Raw genomic sequence first — 17,937 nt, forward strand, 5'->3', positions numbered from 1 at the left:
CTACCCTACCCCCCCCCCCCCCCAAAGAAGAAAAAAAAGAACAAATAACCTTACTATGTCCTACACCAACAAGATTAGTCAACAAGAACTAATAAACAATCCTACTAGGTTCTATGTAATCAAACATTGGGCACACAAAAAAATGTAATTAAACAATGTTGAGAGCTATATTTGAAGGTCATGTATTCATCCACGATAGCTAGTTAGCTCTTTCCTCCCTTTATTATAAATTTGTCTACTAGTGAAAGCTCAATATCAACTCTCTCGCTAAGATCGGATCGTGCAAACGGCGTTCTTCCTAAAAAGCCATTCAATCAATCAAATTGCCTAGATCCCGAATTAGCTGAAATTAGCTATATGAAGCTATATTAACTGAGCTGCTGAGCTTTTTCAAGTAAATTCCATTCCAATACTAAATAATTTTCCTTATAAAGCACATTAAGCTAGTTATAAGAAATAATTTCAGTAATTTTGATCGTTTTTCTTTTGGTCTATAAGCCACCAGTTAAGCATCAAGAATAGAGTCGCCAACATTGCAAGTGAACTCCACACAGTCAATGAGTAATCAGAAACGAGCATAGAGGAAGGAGGCTTACTTAGCATCCAAGACGGAGAACGACGGACCAAGTTTTCTGAGACCTCGAGTGAGATAATCGAAGTGCTTATCACGTTGAAGCTCTAAGCTTTATCATAAGAAAGAAACAAATTAACACAAAATGGGTTCATCAACAAAGGAATTTTAAGTTCGTAAAGGAACAAACTGACTTAATCGTGAGAAAAGAAAACCTAGAAATTGAAAACAGTTGAGAGCTAACATTACGGACTGGGAATTGGGAGGAATGCTGTAGAAAAAATCGTATATCTCCCGAACTTGACGCTCCACCATCCATTGATCTTCCAGTGTCTTCGTTATTCTCCTCGACTCCATTTTTTACTCCAGCTGATTACTACTTTTCGTGTAGCTTACTGTCAGCGCCAAATCAACACCCCTTTACTCTTTCTACGATTACTGTTCTTTTTTTTTTCTCCCTTTTCTTTTCTCTTTCTGCTGCTATTTCTCACCAAGTTTGAGAAAGTTTGATTCCCCTTTTTTTATTTTTTTGGGCTGATTCCTTTTTTGGTAGGCCCAATATTTCTGTACAAATAGCAAGGGTTAGTCAAATTTTGGACTGGTTATTCAAAAATAGTCAGTATTTGTAAACTAATTAAAAAATAGTTATTATTTTGCTGCAATACGGAAAGCCCAGCATAATATACTCGAGATCGGTGCACTTGTGTATGAACTTCCAGCATATCATGCTGGAACTCTAACACGCGGAAAGTTCCAGTATAATATACTAGAGATTTGAGCACCGGTGCTCCAATCTCCAGTATAATATATTAGAGATTTGAGCACCGGTGCTCCAATCTCCAGTATATTATACTGGAATTCCGGTATACTTGTGTTGGAACTCCAGTATATTATACTGGAGTATTTTTCCGGATTTTGAACAGTATTTCCGTTCATATTTATCTTTACATAAAAAATGGCTAAATTTGAATTACTTTTGAAATTGTGATTATTTTTGAACGACCACTTATAAATTTGCCTATATTTGAAGAGATTTTTACATTCCTATGCCACATAGGAAACCTTAATACCCTCAATGTTTAAGGTTTGACTTAATTACACTTAGTATACCAAATTACCAATTCTATACCATAATTAATTAAGGGTATAATTAATTGTACGTTTTTTACTTCTTAATTAAAGGAATCTGCACGTTTCTCTCTCTTAACCCCTCAGTTCCACACACGTTTTACCCATACCCACGTTCTTTTTACCATTTTCCATCTTCTGAAACCAAATTCTCCCTCTAAATTCACAGAAAATTGAAGAAACCCTTCAATAAAGTTGGTTCCCCATTTTACTCCAGTTGAAGTTCATCAATGAAGAACAACAAAGTTCATCAAAATTGAAGTCAGATCTTCAAAGTTCATACACACATTTACCTTCAACTTCAAATTTTCTCAATGAAGAAGAACAAACCTTCAAAGAGACAAGAGAGTAGCAATTCCACCATTGACAGCCATTAAAAAGCTTTGAAGCTTTGAATTCAAATTTGGGTTTTCAAAAATCATTATTTATTTTGATTGGGTATTGTTGAAAATAATTGGGAATATGTTTTGGAGTTTATATCTCAATTTTGAGGGGTTTTGGTGAAGATTAGACTTGGTTTTGACTGAAATTCAGATTGAAACTCGAAGAGGAAGACATATTGCAGAAATTGTAGAAAAATTGTAGAAAAATTGTAGATAAATTGTAGACTGTTTTTTGCAGAAGATTTTGTAGAAGTTTTAGTCGTTTTGGATTTGTGAAAACAGAAAACAATGCATCTACAATCAGAATACAAATAATCTACAATTTATCTACAAAATATCTACAAACTGGATACATTGAATTTTAATATCCCAATTCCCATTTCAATTGTAGCATAATTGGCATTTTCGACATAATTGCGTTTTTTGCAGAAGATTTGTAGAAGTTTTCGTCGTTTTTTATTTGTGAAAACAGAAAACAAAGCACCTACAGTTAGAATACAAATAATCTACAATTTATCTAAAAAATATCTACAAACTGGGTACATTGAATTTTTATATCCCAATTCCTATCCAATTGTAGCATAATTGTGATTTTTGACGTAATTACGTTTTTTCAGAAGATTTGTAGAAGTTTTAGCCGTTTTTTATTTGTGAAAACAGAAAATAAAGCATCTACAATCAGAAGACAAATAATCTACAATCTATCTACAATTTATCTACAATTTATGCAATATGTCTTCTTCTTCGTCTTCTTCTTCTTCTTCTTCTTCTTCTTCTTCTTCTTCTTCTTCTTCTTCTTCTTCTTCTTCGAGTTTCAATCTTAATTTCAGTCAAAACCAAGTCTAATCTTCACCAAAACCCCTTAAAATTGAGATATAAACTCCAAACCATATTCTCGATTATTTTCAACAACACCTAAACCAAACAAATAATAATTTTTGAAAACCCAAATTTGAATTCAAAGCTTTCAAGCTTTTTAATGGCTATCAATGGTGGAAAATATCTGGAAGAATATTTACTTCCATAATTGTAGCGCGCCTAAATAGGAATATTTGGAAGAATATGATTTGATCTGATTTACGCCAAATCTTTTTAGAATATTCTATTCCTCAATTTTAGCTCGACAAATTAGGAAGATTCAGCTACTATTAATTAATATTTAATGATTGATATAATAACTGTAGAAAAAATGTGGACAGGGCGGGTAAATTAGAAACTATGCACAATTTTAGTAATAAGATTTCATATATGGTATAGGAAAGAAAAAATCTCATATTTGAATTTCTCCCAATATTTCTTGTTTTCGAGTTGCCTGGTCCGTGATATTACGAGCCCGGCCCTACCCAAGCCATAGAAATATTATCCTGGAGTTTAAGTTGTGAAATTTAATACTCCATAATAGTTCTATTATTTTTCAATTACATAAATGAAAAGTGATTACCCCATGCTATTACTACCATAAAATGCATAAGATGGAGGAAACCTTCTGTCCTTATTTTTTTTATTTTTTTGGATTACAATAATAAGTGTCAATCTAATTGACTGAAACCTCATTTTCACTGTATGTCAGCAATTTAGTAAATCATTACCAAATTACAAGTTCTTTATGTATTTAATGTTCCACCTTTCTTGATGACTCAAAAACTATATTGTTTGCTAATAGTCTTTTTGTTGTTTTTTCCTATATTCACAACTTCTATCTAATAATATACTTGTTTATTCCATTCTATTTTTTTTTTTTTGGAATTACTTTGTTTAATTTAGTGAACTTGCTTCTCAGTTGCCTTAATTTATTTGTAGTCTTAATTATACCAGACCAATTATATTTAGACCATCTATAGGTCATGAGTTCGAGTCTTGGAATCAATCGTGATACTTGCATCGGGATAGGTTGTTTACATTACACCACTTAGATTGCATCCCTTTCCCGGATCCTGTGTGAAAGCAAAACGCTTCTCGCATCGGGCTGCCCTTTTATGGGTTAAAGTTAAAAAATGTAAAATTATCTGGCAAGAAGTGTTTCCCCTCTAGCAAGCTTTACGTAATGATAAATGAAATAACAGTATAATCCTAGCATCTCCTGTTAATAAAAGAATCATGCGTCTCGAAGCTTCTCGGATTGTAAGAAGTAAATTAGTTGCGGTGAGATGAGTGTAACTTTTTCACACTGATCTATATTTATGGGTTAGAGTTTACTAATTGAAAAAAATACTTGGTAAGAAGTATTTTCCCTTTTGCGAATTTTGCATATGTATATTTAAGTTATCACAAAAATTAATAAGGATAAGCAAGTGCTTTGACCGTGAGATAACAGACCTTTCATAGACTTTTGTTTGTTAACTAATATACCTCATTATTTTTATATCAGATTCATAGACTTTTATTTGTCAACTCATGGGCTTCTATAAAAATGGTGGTACTATAATTATTCATATTCATTCTAGTTTTGAAAAAGCGAAAGTTAAATGTTCTATATTACTGAATTATGGATTTTGCTTTCCTAGTGTATTGCAGAAGCGCTTAAAGCTAAACTTTCAAAGGGCGATGAGTTTAAAGAAATACAAGTTAACTCATATACCTCTTTATATGAAAGCACAAACTCATATATCAAGAACAAATAATTATCTTATACTGGACAACATTTAATAACTTACAGCTTCATACATGCATTTTACCAAATTATAATCTTTTTCGGCATTTCTTTAATGATAGACACAACAAATATTACTTCGTGCCTTAAAACTGCAAATTTATCAAAACAAGAGTCATGTCACTAACACTCAAAGAAAAGAGATATAAAAATATTTGGAATATTACCCTGTCCAGAAATGGACAAGGAAAAGAAACATATCTAACATCAATGCATGTGCACTTTGCATTACTCAAACATACCGAAGGTTGTTGTTTTCCCTTTTCTTCTTGTGTAGCACTTACATTTTAAGTAGTAGTATTGCCTATATTGTAACATATTCATATACATGTAGGTAGTATTAAATTTTCCGTGCTAGTACGGGCCCAACAATTTAAAATGAAAAGTACAAGGCCAATAATTTATATTGGTTCTTGTGCATTAGTACATTTATTTTTTATTTTTATATAAAAAAGAATTATTTGCATTATTTATTTTTTAAATTAAATAGTTATCTACTATATAAGAAGGCACTTGGGAATAGGTATTGCAAGAGTATTTTTAATTACACTTTTAAAGATTCATGCACAATTTAAATTATTGATGGTTTAGGTAGTTCTGGAAGGTCCTATTTTTCTCTTCCATTTCTCAAAACAGACCTTGAGCAAACACTTTCATCTCCCATTTCTCAAGTTCACCATGGAAGGCTTTACCTTCCTCGCTGAAAGAAAATTTCTCTAGATTAGGCTCTCTTGTTCAGAAGATAGAATTGAATATCATAGGGTATTAATACGCAACTTCACAATGTTAACTCTAATGAAAATACAAGTTACCTTTAATTTTTTATTTTTCACATAACAGGATAAGGTGAAGTAATAACAGTAAAGCATAGACGTACACGAAGACACTCGTTTTTCAATATTAAGACGAACAAAGATGTGCACTATACATGTTTTCAGCCATAGGCAGAGTTATTTCAATCATGCTAGCTAATCAATCCCCTCGCAGTGTGTGATTTCTCTAGTTCAATAGTTCTTTTAAGAGTCGCAATCTCTTACCTCCATGCTAAACCTTCAAAAATTATCGTCCATAGATACCTTCTTAAGCATATATATAAGATCTGTCTAAAGAAAATTTTGCACATAGGGTTCTGCATGCAGTATAGTCTTACCATCACCTAGGAGTGCATCTTGCTGACAGTCTACTAAGCCTATTATATGCCAACATCATAATAATTACCATTATGTTGAGCAAAAAACTGAAAGTAAATTTTAATTATTTATAAAAAAGCAATTAATCTTAACATATAAAACTGAAACTAAAATTATTGTACCCATATTTTCGTCATCAAATATTTTCAGTGTCTTCATCAATATAGATTCAGCTTATGTTACTTAAGCAACCGGATTTATCGTGACAATACATTTTATGTATATACGCTTTACAAATTTGAAAAATGGCATTTGTCAATCACACTGCAGATCCTACATCACAACGCTGATAGTTCAAACATTTAAAGCCAATTAGCCAAGCTATAATTACTATCTAAGAATTGTTTATTCATTTTATAGTTACTATTTGCATCAACCACTATACCATCTACCACCATTTCAACTACATCATCTGAAAGAGCCAAGTCATATTCAAGCAAAAAATTTAAGACCCAGAGAACAAATTAACAACTCCACCACACTTGCTGATATTGGTACTTAAAATTTTGAACAACTATGAAATGTGCAAACAATGACAGAATTGTATGACATCACAAAAGCTAAGCATGAAACCTCGTCAGTCACCTTTGGTAGGTCGTTAGTAGCATTTTAAAATGCTTGTTCATTGATTTCCAGTACAAAAGGCGTTGGACTTTAGAATATGGTTAATAATGTTGGCCCAAGTAAGAGTGAAGTTTTGAAGACTGACAAAAGAACTCAGACACGGACCAGGTCCATCTTGTGAAGTACAGTTGTGATCAACCCAAACATGTGAGATGCACGTGAAGGAGATAAACCTAAGTTATCAGAAGTGATATCTCTTGATCATGATCGAAAAGATTGCATATGGGATAAGGAGAAAGACTCCTTACACAAAGAGAACGCGGTTTAGGAAAATGATAAGAGTTAGAGTATGAGATCAACTAGAACTCTTCCACCATGGAAGAGTAGCATCTGTATCCTAGTCAATCTCTAATTACTAACTCCTTAAATATCAATGTTGTTCTCTTTTACAGGTAATGCACATAAGCAGAAGTTAAACGTAAATTGAGAGCAAAATAGCAAGGCAATTTTGCAAGCAATTTATGTGTGATTCAAGCGTGCAATCCTGAAGCTACTTGAACCGGATAGAAGAACCAGTTCCAAGTGTCTATCTTATATTCTAGTTCAATTGTAGTAGGTGATTTTACGTTGTACCTTTCAGCTTTTATAGAAGCAATTATATTAGGTACTTGGAGTGTTCAAGTTAGAGTTAACTTGAAGTTGTCGCAACAGTTGAGGCTTTGTGCCACAACGGGATTAGAGTTAATCCTAGGTTTACAAAAGAGTTTTTGTAAATGCAGTTTTTGGCTCAGTGATTTTAGTGGAAGTTTGGGAAAATCCTACTGAGTAGTAGGTCGTGGTTTTTTCACCTTTTGAGCCAGGTATTTTTTACGTAAAAATCTCTGTGTTCTTTATTTTCTTTACTTATTATTCCGCAAACAGTAGTAGTTGGAACACATAGAAGAACCAAGTCCTTCTATAATCAAGTTAAGCGAAAATTGGGTATCACACAAATCACCCCCCCCCCTCCCTCTTGTGTGGTATTGAAGTATAAAACATCAATTGGTATCAGAGCGGGTTATCCTTGAAGAGGTTAACACCTTAGGAACAGATCAAGATGAGTGCACCACCTGGAAACTGGGAAGGGCAATCTACTGCTAGGCCCCCACTCTTTAATGGTCAGTACTATTCGTGGTGGAAGAACAGGATGAGAGACCACATCATAGGAGAAGACTATGAACTCTGGGACATAGTCACCGATGGTTGTTGCGCCCCCTTTTTTCTCCCTTTCGTGCGGGGAGAAGTCCGGGTTTCGACATTCATGGGGTGTAATGACTCATTTCCTTTTTGGGAATTGGGTATTTGAAGAGTCGCCACCTAACGGATTATGGTGCGTTAGGGCACCTAGAGCGATTAACACTTGGGTTGGTTTGCATTACTAGAGATTAGGGTAAGGGCTCGAAATAACCTCGAGGGGAAGGTGTTAGGCACCCCTCTTGGTCCATAACTGTGGGTCCCGGCCGAACTTATATTCACACATTATTCCATAAATAAACAATTGAAGCAAATAATTGCAAGTAGAGCATGTTGGGCATTGTATAAAATAGGAATTTAAACAGGTTGTAGAAAAAAGAAATAGAGTTTCAAGCAAAGAGGATTTGGGGAGAGGGAGGTCATAGGTTGGTTATCCTATAGGATCACCCCACACAATGTCCGGTAAACACTCCTCAATGAGGGGTTACACGTGACATTAGCGCGTAGTCATCATATCCATATCTACCCTTCCCATCCCCTTAGTGGTCATGCAAAGCGAGTGTTGGTCAGCGATCTCTACTGCGTGCTGCTACCTGTCCCTTCTTAATGGTCCTGGAGGGAGTTAGGACCTCTACCTATAGGTGGTTCTAGACGTACCCCTAAGGTTTTAGAAGGGCAGAATTCTAAGGCGACAGTCAAAACATGTAAGACTTTACACATAATGGAAGCAGATAAGAGGCTCAAAATTTCCTCCTCAAGTAAACATACAAGCAGCACGACTCAAACATAGTCAAGGTCTTTATCAATCAAAGTCCTAAAGCAGGATCTCTAGGTGACCATGCAGAAACCAACAAGCCCTTTAGGTTCATAAATTATACCCTAGCAGTTGCCTAAGGACTCTTTTAAAAGTTATTAGAATCAGAAACATTAAACGGCGGAGAAAGAGCTTCAGGGGAATGCAGTTTTGAAAATGCCCTAAGGCTTGCCTATATGCGGTATACTGTGTCTATATTAATGCAGAAACAACAGGTTTTCGAGATAGACTCCTTTAATACCTATAAGCATGGTATCTAATGGGATGGATGCAATTTTGAAAGAACTTGTTTCAGAAAATGTTAACGCTTAGTAAGACCAGCTTTAGAAATAAACTAGGCGTAATGAAATTGATTTATTAGGCTGAATTAAATTACCAGACAGAATTGCGAGTATAGATCCCTATAGGCATGATATCTAGGCGTATTACTGGTTTTAGTCGATTTGCAGCAATACAGAAAGACTTATTAAAACTGAATCGGAGTTGAGTCCTATAGGCATGCTATCTACTGATTTAAGACATGATGGTTTGGAGCCTTGAACATGGTTTTTAATATGACAAAATGCAAAACCTTAGGAACATGATTTCTACTAATGCAAACGAAATTAAAAGTGAGATCCTATAGACATAATTTCTATTAGGCAAAGCAATCAGATTTAAAAGCATAAATCCCTGTGAGCATGTTTTCTATTGAGTAAAGCAGGCAGATTTTAAAAGTGAGATCCTAAGAGCAGGATTTCTACCCATATTACCCCATAAAGTATACATCTACCCACCTTTTTACTAAATGCCCCAAATATTTATTTACAAATTATTACAGGCCAATGAATGAATTACATAAGTAAAATAGAAAATCAAGAAGCTATTCTATAGGGAGCCTTCAATTAGGCCCGAGTTTCCTAAAGCCTCCAATGGTCTCATAAACCTCAATTCCATAGACAAATCAGAGTCTAGGTGCATTAAAGTTCCCTAAGGGCCTCAAGAACCCCGGGCAATGCTTATACCTAGACTTAGCAACCAAGAATTGAACAAGTGCAGTGTGGAAGGGCCAGCCTCAGTATGCCAGAGTTCAGAGGGCTCTCAAAAGGATCCCAAGGCAGTACACATACTAGAGGGGGCATGACTTATTGACTAAGAGTAAAGTGGAAGTGCAGGACACAAGTTAAAAAGGGTTATTAAAGACTGTATTGGAAAGTCTGTTTAAAAGCAATTAGTAAAGCAACAAAGATTGTTTGAAAAGAGGTTGGAGTAGTAAACAAAACACCTTAAGAAAAGATCACACACAGCTAGTTTACAAAATTCAGCAGTCATACAGGGGTCAAGGGGTTGGGGATACATAGATATTTGGCTGCACAACCCAGCAAAGATCTTAAGATTGGTTTGGACATGCTTAGAGATAGTTGACTCTGGCATAATCACACACCAGTCAGGAGAAATACAAACATATAGAAGGGGTGATAAGGATTTGGGGGTTCATAGGATGGTAAGCACACTGTTGATACCCAATTTTTCCTTGTATTTTTTAAATATGCAAAATACCTTCAAAACGGTCTCTATATGCATATATAAGCATATCCCAAGGTTTTATTATTTTTCCTTAATTTTTCAAAGATTTTTAAATCAATTTACTACCCTATTTTATCAAGAAAAACCAATAATTGTCCACAAATTTATCATTTTTTGGTGATTCATTTATTGGATTCTCATGTTTATACTAAAATATAGCTAAGATATTTTTTTTACATATTTTTATAAATTTATTTAGTATTTTTAAGGATAAAATTGCATAATTGCAATATTAGCCATTTTAGGTTTAAATTCGTCTCATGTTTATAAAATGGGATTTCATATTTTTTAATTGATAAATATATATTATAAATCATTTTAGTGCTTTCGATTTGTTTTCAGAAATTTATTTACTATTTTTTCTATAAATTAAATGGGAAAAAGGGCTATTTAACTTATAGCCAGATTTGGTTTTCTAATCTAGCCTAATTAAACCAGCACAAAGACCCAAGCCCAATCCCTAAATCTACCCGACCCAATCCGATTAAATCTTGGCCGTTGATCAATTTTGATCAACGGTCCAGATCCGTTCTTATCAAATTAAACAAACGACTCCCCCAAACCCCTCTCATTCCTCATTCAACCGACTCTCATCTCTATCTCTCTATCTCTGGTTCTCTCTAGAACCTTCCCCTTTCCCCTCCGCTCCGATGAGCTTCACTCGCCTTCTCCGGCCACCTCCCAGCCTGAATCCATGGTGGTCTCACCACCTACCAGCCTTCTATGGTTCCTGTACGCCTGGTTGCTGAAGTTTCATGGCCTGACCACGAAGAAGCTTCATCCAGACCTTGCTTGATTGAAGTTTTATGGCCATCTCTGACCTTGCTTCGGCAAGCCATGTCTGTTTCGAGCCTGACCTCGACTCCTCCTGCTTAGATCAACGACTATCCAAGCCTTTCTCACCATTTGGGTTCCTCTGAAACCCTAGTTTTCGAGGTTCTTCTGAGTTCTTTAGATCTGTTCTAGATCCGTGTTTTCCCTAAACTTTTAAACGACTTCTTGATATTTCTTTCAAAACTATGCTTTCAAAAACCTTTATTTTTCCGATCTAGGGTTTTTGAGTTATTTAGATGTTTCTCTGATTTTCTTTTTCTCTTGTGTGTTTCTTCTACTATGTTTCTTATTAAGTTTCTTCTACTGTGTTCTTATTTCTTCTACTATGCTTCTTTATATGTTTCTCCTACTGTGTTCTTATTAGTTTCTTCTACTAGGTTTCTTGTTAGTTTCTTCTACTATGTTATTTGAGTTCTACTACTGTGTTTCACATGTTGTTCTTTTACTATGCTTCTCATGAGTTCCTGCTACTGAAAGAGCATGTTAAAGGTTTCAGTTCTTTTCTGAGACCCCTGAACCTGTTTCGATTAGTATCTTTTTCCTTGATTACTTGTCCTCTCATCTCTACACTCGATTGATGATAAAAATCCTAGAATTTGGGGGTTCATCCGAGTTTTGTTTCCATTAGCTATGTGGTATGCTTGTCCTTCATCTTTGAAATTGTTTGATTTCAGAAACCCTAACTATTTCGAGTTTCTGAATTTGTTTTTGCTCAACTGAGTCTTGAAATCTTTGTTTCAACCTCTATTTCTTTAGGCAATTCTGATTCTCTACTAAACTCTTCTAAGGTCCTTATACTGGACCCTTTGTATGCTATTTGATACTATCTATCTGCTACATTTCTGACCTATGTGACTACCATGATCCTATAGTCTATTACCTACTGATTTTTGCAATGGCATGACGTTTTTTCTTTGCCCTAAATTCAGCTCTTTATATGTGCTGAACTTCCCTGTAAAATGGCTTTCAATTCTGATTGATTTCAGACTTCCCTTGTGTAAGTCTGATTGATCTTCTTTCCTTGTTTGCTGATTTTCCTATTGCTTGGTTTGAGTCGAAAACTTTCCTTAGCTTTTCTGACTTGGTTCATTCATGGACCAGTAATTACAAATCTCTGACTCCTTGATTTACTGTCTACTAATTGATTTTCTACCTTATTTATGTAACTGTGTATTTCAAAATTCTGCCCTTAAATAAACTCCTATGTATTTACTCCTAATTGCCTACTTTGCACAAGATGCTTGTTTGATCTCTTTTCTTAAATAATTTTATTGCTCCTTACCTTTTCAGTCCGAATTCCTTAATTAAGGAAGTCTTGTACTGATTGATTTTAATTGATACCCAGTTCCTTAATTATTTTCTTACCTTATTTCTGCCTGTTTTTCATACTATAAGTACACGACTCTTTCATTAACACAAGACATCCATCATTCGTAGTCTTTCTGAACTTATACTTACACTCAAAAAGTATTCTCTCTTATTGCTTGTACTGTGGCATGTTTACAAGTTTTGGTGCCTGCTTTCTCTATTTGTTTCTATGAAACTGGTATGTCCTGATTTAAGCTTTGTAGCACCACAACAATATGTTTACTTACTGCTTTTGTACCCCTGTTTGCTTACTGCTTCTGTATAGTTCAACACTTACTCTAGCATACTGATTTCTTTCTGCCTGTTCTATTGTGAATCCAAAAACCCCTACCCATATGTGTTCATGCTATGGTTTGAGGCATGGCAATATTGCAAATTATTGTCCATGATTCAAACTTGATCCCTTGGGACCCTAGCCTCTGATAATGTGTGTTCTAGCAGGCTTATAGGTATGCTAGCACCCTCCATTGCTGGGCATGCCTAAAGTCTGCCCTTGCCTAAGCAATAGGCTCTTTACAATCTCCCTATTCCCCTGAACCCCTTATGTGTACTTACTTGTAGCTGTTTCCCTCTCCCTTTCCCCTTTAGCATTCTGTTCTGCACTCGCACACTTTCTTAGTCTTTAAGTTCTGCCCCTCTCTTGTGAGCCCTGCCTTGGGACCCTTTGAGTCCCTCTGAACTTGGACACTTGAGGGCTGGCCCTTCCACACTGCACTCGTCCCCAATCTGATAATACATTTGGGTGTGAGCATTTCCCGGAGTCCCTTTGAGGCTCTTAGGGAACTTTGACGCACTCAAATGGGAGAAAGGCTTTGGATCATGATCTTTTGGAGTTGATTTACCTCATATTTCAGACATGAAGTCTGAATCAGGCTCTCCTTGGTTGTACTTTTATTTATATTTTTTTTCTGATGTATTTTACCTTATTCCGAGCTGTAATAATTTGTAATAAACTCTTGGGGATGGTTAGTGAAAAAGGGGCGGGTAACTATGTATGCAAAAAGGGTAGATACCATGTCTATAGGAATTTTGAATTTTGCATATGCATATAGAAATCATGCCTATAGGCCCTTCTGAATTCTGTATATCCATCATTCACATAGAAATCATGATCATAGGACTACTACATTCATATAGAAATCATGCTTACAGGATTATCTAAATCTGCACGTTCAATCGCACCTAGATATCATGTTCATAGGTCTTAAACAAATTTCTGCACCTAGATATCATGCTCATAGGTCTTCAGCTAATTCTGCATCTAGATATCATGTTCATAGGCTTAAAAACGAGTTTTCTGCATTTTATACCATGTCCGCAAAGGCTTAAAATCAACAATGCCTAGAAATCATGCCTATAGGAACTCCTAATCAAATCCGAATTGCTACATTCACGAATAGAGCTAAAATCAGTAATAATGGGTACTACCAGTTGCAGAATTTATAACCTTCGTTAAAACTTGCCTTTCTTTTAATAATTTGACTACCCTTTTTAACCAGGATGTATTCAGTTTATTTTAGACCTTGTTATTTCATCGCTTTTCTGAATTCAGTAGATACCATGCCTATAAGATCCTTGTCCAACACTTAGGCAAGCCTTAGGGTAAAGTTATAAATTAAATCTGTTTCTGTTAATAACTACAACCAGCAGGCAGGCCTGATTTGGGCCTCTTATCTGAAATTATGTAATAAATCAGTCTGTCTCAACCTTTAAGTTTTTTCACGTTAGAATTCAATCAGACCCTAAACAGTATGTGTAAGTCATGCTAATTACGTGCTTCTTTGTTTAAAGGGGGTATATCTGAGCCTTTGCTTGTTACGTGCTTTCCCTCAACTTGTTATACATGTTTTGTATGTCACCTTAGAATTTTGCCCCTTTGAAACCACAAATAAGCCTAACATCCCTTCCTTTAGGATTAGTAGTCCTAAATGCCTCCGGGACTGATAGGATTGGGACGGGTAATAGCATGCAATAAGTAAAACGAGACCATTCCGCGCTTTAATACCTTAACGGGGTGGGAAGGGTAGATATGGATATGATGACCACGCGATAATGTCACGTGTAGCCCCTCATTGAGGAGTGATTACCGGGCATTGTGTGCGGTGATCCATATTATTAATAAACCTAGGATCCCCTTTCCCTTTATTTCTTGTTTCTCTTCTAAAATTTCAAACCCTTTATTCCAAGAAAAATCAGCTTTCTTTTAGCTCTCTCCAACTTTATTTATTTGTAAACCATTATGTGAAACTCCCTTCTTATTTGAAGTTTTATTTGCCTACATGTTATTTGCACCTAAATTCACAATAATAGTCTGGCCGGGAACCACACTAGTGGATTCTGAGGGGTGCCTAACACCTTTCCCTTAGAATAATTTCAAGCCCTTACTCAATCTCTGGTTACTCAAATCAAATATCCTTGGTGTCCTAATGCACCATAATCATTAGGTGGAGACTCTTTAAATCAAACCCAATTCCCAAAAGGAATGAGTTGTCCTCCCAAATGTCATAAACCCGATTTTGCGAGAAAAAAGGGGCGCGACACACAGAAGAAGTAAAGACAACTGTCAAGGCATGCTTTGAAACACATAAGGGAACACATTGATCTAAAAGGAAGGGGAGACATAGTAGCATGCTGATAATGTAACTTAACTACAAATTTTACAACAAAACCACAAGTAAAAGCAAGCTAGAAATAAAAGAAACTGAAACAATAGGAGAAACATATTGTTGTTGGAGCTTTGAATCAAAACCAGGACATACCAGCGAAGGTAGAAGTAAGTAGAATGAAAGAACCAAAGAGCACAGATGATTAGCCTTGGCTTGCAGCCGGCTAAAAGTAGCAAGTAGCACAAGAGAGAGGGAGAGCAGAGATTTTTAGTAAGAGGAGTAGTTTTTGAAAACCAAGTGTTCCTCTCTGTTAATGAAAGACTTAGGGTATTTATAGTTTTGATAATAGGCAGAAAATAAGGTAACAAGTAAAGGTTTGGCACAATTATGGAAGTAATCACAATTAGAATCTAATTAATACAAGTACTCCCCTTTAATCAAGGAATCACAACTTAAATGGATACTAACAGGGATAATCAAGGAAAGAAAATCAGTTGAGGAAGACTGATTTTTACCATATAAAGGATAGTAAAAGTATAGAGCATATGACTGAGTCTAAGTATAGAATATACCAATTAAGGAAAGGATTCAGTAAGAGTGAAGTACCACAGCAAATAAGGAAACGAAATCAGTCAATTTAAACAGACGAGTAGAACTTTAGGGGTTTGAAAGAAAATCTTGCAATCAAACCATGAATTAAGGAAATCAGAATCAATCAAAAGGGAGTCATGACTCTACACTTCAACATATAAATAAAGAAGAACGAACAGGCGTAGCAAACATGCAAGGTCAGCCATACAGACAGAAAGAAGCAAGAGATGAGCAAACACAATCATACAGAAGTGACATAAGCAGGCTAAAGACTCAGTAGAAAACCCATTCGAAGCATGATAACCAACAGATACTTAACAAAATCAAGTAGTCATGCTAACACACAGAACCAAAGCAAAGAAAGGTCTTAAAAGTTAGGGCTTTTAACAGAGTCGAGTTAAAAATAGTAGGAACATAGGATCAGTCCAAATAAGCAATGAAAGAGGTTTAATCATAAAGAAAATCGATTAAAACAAGCGTAGAAGGAACTCCGAGAAAACCCTAATTTTTAAAGAAGGCAAAATGGTTTAAAAATTGAGGATCTTTCAGAAGAAGTTCGAGAATAGTGCAAATCATAGGAAGAAACAGACTTAAAGCATTAAAAATAACACAGATCTAAGAGATTCAAACGAGAGTTAGGGTTTCAAAAGGAAACCCAAATAGAAACGAGAGAACCTGTTGCAAAACTCCATAAATCGTAACATATATGGTGCGATTTTGCCCAAAATCACACCAGAGAAGCCACGAATGACAGAAACAGAAACCCTAGGTCCAAATCGGCATGGCCCAGGACCCTTGAAGGCCTCAGAGATGATGAGCAAGGCGATGAGAGACCCATTGGAGGCTTGGGGTTGAAAGGTGGTCGCCGGAGAAGGCCGGAGAAGAAGGTCGGCGGTTGAAAGCTAGGGTTAGGTTGAGAGTGTTTGAGAGCAGAGAGGATTTCAGGGCGGCGGGGTTTTGGAAATGAGTAGGGTTAGGGGGTCGTTTAGGAATTAAAAAGGAAAGGGCGTGTGTGGACCGTTGATCTGGGAGATCAACGGTCAGGATTCAACCGGGTAGGTGGGTTCCGGGTTTGGGTAAGGGTTTATAGGGTCTGGGTCGGGTTATTTAATAGGAAATTGGGCTGGGGATTGGGTCCAATTTGGGCTACAATTGAAAGCCAAATTTGGCTATGATTTAAATAGCCAATTTTCCCTATTTTAATTTATAATAAATAGTAGGTAATTCCTGGAAAATAATTTAAGGTGCCAAAATGATTTAAAATACATGATTAACATTTTAAAAATATAGGGACCAATTTTATGCATATAAAATATAATTATTCCTTAAAATGGGCTAACATTGCAATTATATGCAATTTAGCTTAAAAATACTAAATGTAATTATAAAAATGTATAAAAAAAAATATTAGCCATATTTTGACATAAGTATAGAAATTAAATGAGTAAATCATCATAACAATAATTTGGAAAATATTTATTGGGGATTTTATGAATAAAAGGAAAAAAAATAAATCAATTTAAACCCTTAAAATTATGGAAATAATAAAAGCCTTGTGCATGCTTATATATGCATATATATGCTATTTTGAAGGTATTTATGCATATTTAAAATATATAGGGAAAAATTTGGTATCAACAATGGTCCCCTGGCTACTACAAAGAAGAATGCTGAAGGAGTGGACGTGCCAAAGATAAGAGCTGACTGCACTGCTTAAGATTTGAAGAAATGGGAAAAGAACTCCAAGTCCAAGAAATGGCTTGTGTGTGGACTAGGTCCAGACGAGTACAGCAGGATTCCAAGTTATACCACTGCTAAGGAGATATGGGACACTCTACAAGTGGGCCATGAAGGAACTTCTCAAGTAAAGAGATCAAGAGAAACACTGTTATATTCTTAATATGAGAATTTCACCATGAAGGAAGGAGAAACTATCCAGGAGATGTACACAAGGTTCACAACACTAACAAATGAACTTAAGTCTCTTGGAAGAATTATCCTTGAAGAAGACAAGGTTGAGAAAATCTTGACAAGGGTCTTACCAGTAACTTGGGAAAGCAAAATCACTGCTATTCAGGAATCAAAGAACATTGCTACTCTCAAGTTGGATGAGCTGATTAAAAATCTCACTGCCTATGAACTGATAAGGCAAACGATGAAAATGGATGCACCCAAGAAGGAAAAGAGCCTGACTCTCAGAATAGCTGAAGGTGCAGATCTAGAGGATGAGGAAATGGCCATGATCACAAGGGATTTAAAGAAGTACCTGATGAGAGGAAAGGGTTCTTCAAGAGGTACAACCTTCAACAAACCAAGGGTTCCTGAGAAAAACACCAATGAGGGCTGCTACAAATGTGGCAAGACTGACCACATGATCAACAATTGTCCTCAGTAGGAAATCGAATGGAAGAAGGAAAGGGTTGAACGAAGGAACAGGTT

The 17,937-nt window shown here is 35.7% G+C and overlaps 1 protein-coding gene across 2 annotated transcripts in view; it reads right to left on the reverse strand.

Annotated features, from left to right (window-relative positions):
* The window catches only part of LOC109206883 (protein farnesyltransferase subunit beta), a 9,601-nt gene extending 8,494 nt beyond the window's left edge, over nucleotides 1-1,107 (reverse strand). Inside the window, exons 1-2 of one of the 2 annotated variants that reach the window (XM_019369748.1) lie at nucleotides 816-1,107; nucleotides 597-683 (exon numbers count right to left, since the gene is read on the reverse strand). In XM_019369748.1, coding sequence (XP_019225293.1) covers nucleotides 597-683; nucleotides 816-928 — 200 coding nt within the window. In that variant the 5' untranslated portion in view covers nucleotides 929-1,107. The remainder of the gene's footprint in view (nucleotides 1-596; nucleotides 684-815) is intronic. The other variant, XM_019369756.1, reaches the window with a different exon arrangement.

The sequence above is a fragment of the Nicotiana attenuata genome, chromosome 2 (genome assembly GCF_001879085.1).
Source record: "Nicotiana attenuata strain UT chromosome 2, NIATTr2, whole genome shotgun sequence".
NCBI lineage: Eukaryota > Viridiplantae > Streptophyta > Magnoliopsida > Solanales > Solanaceae > Nicotiana > Nicotiana attenuata.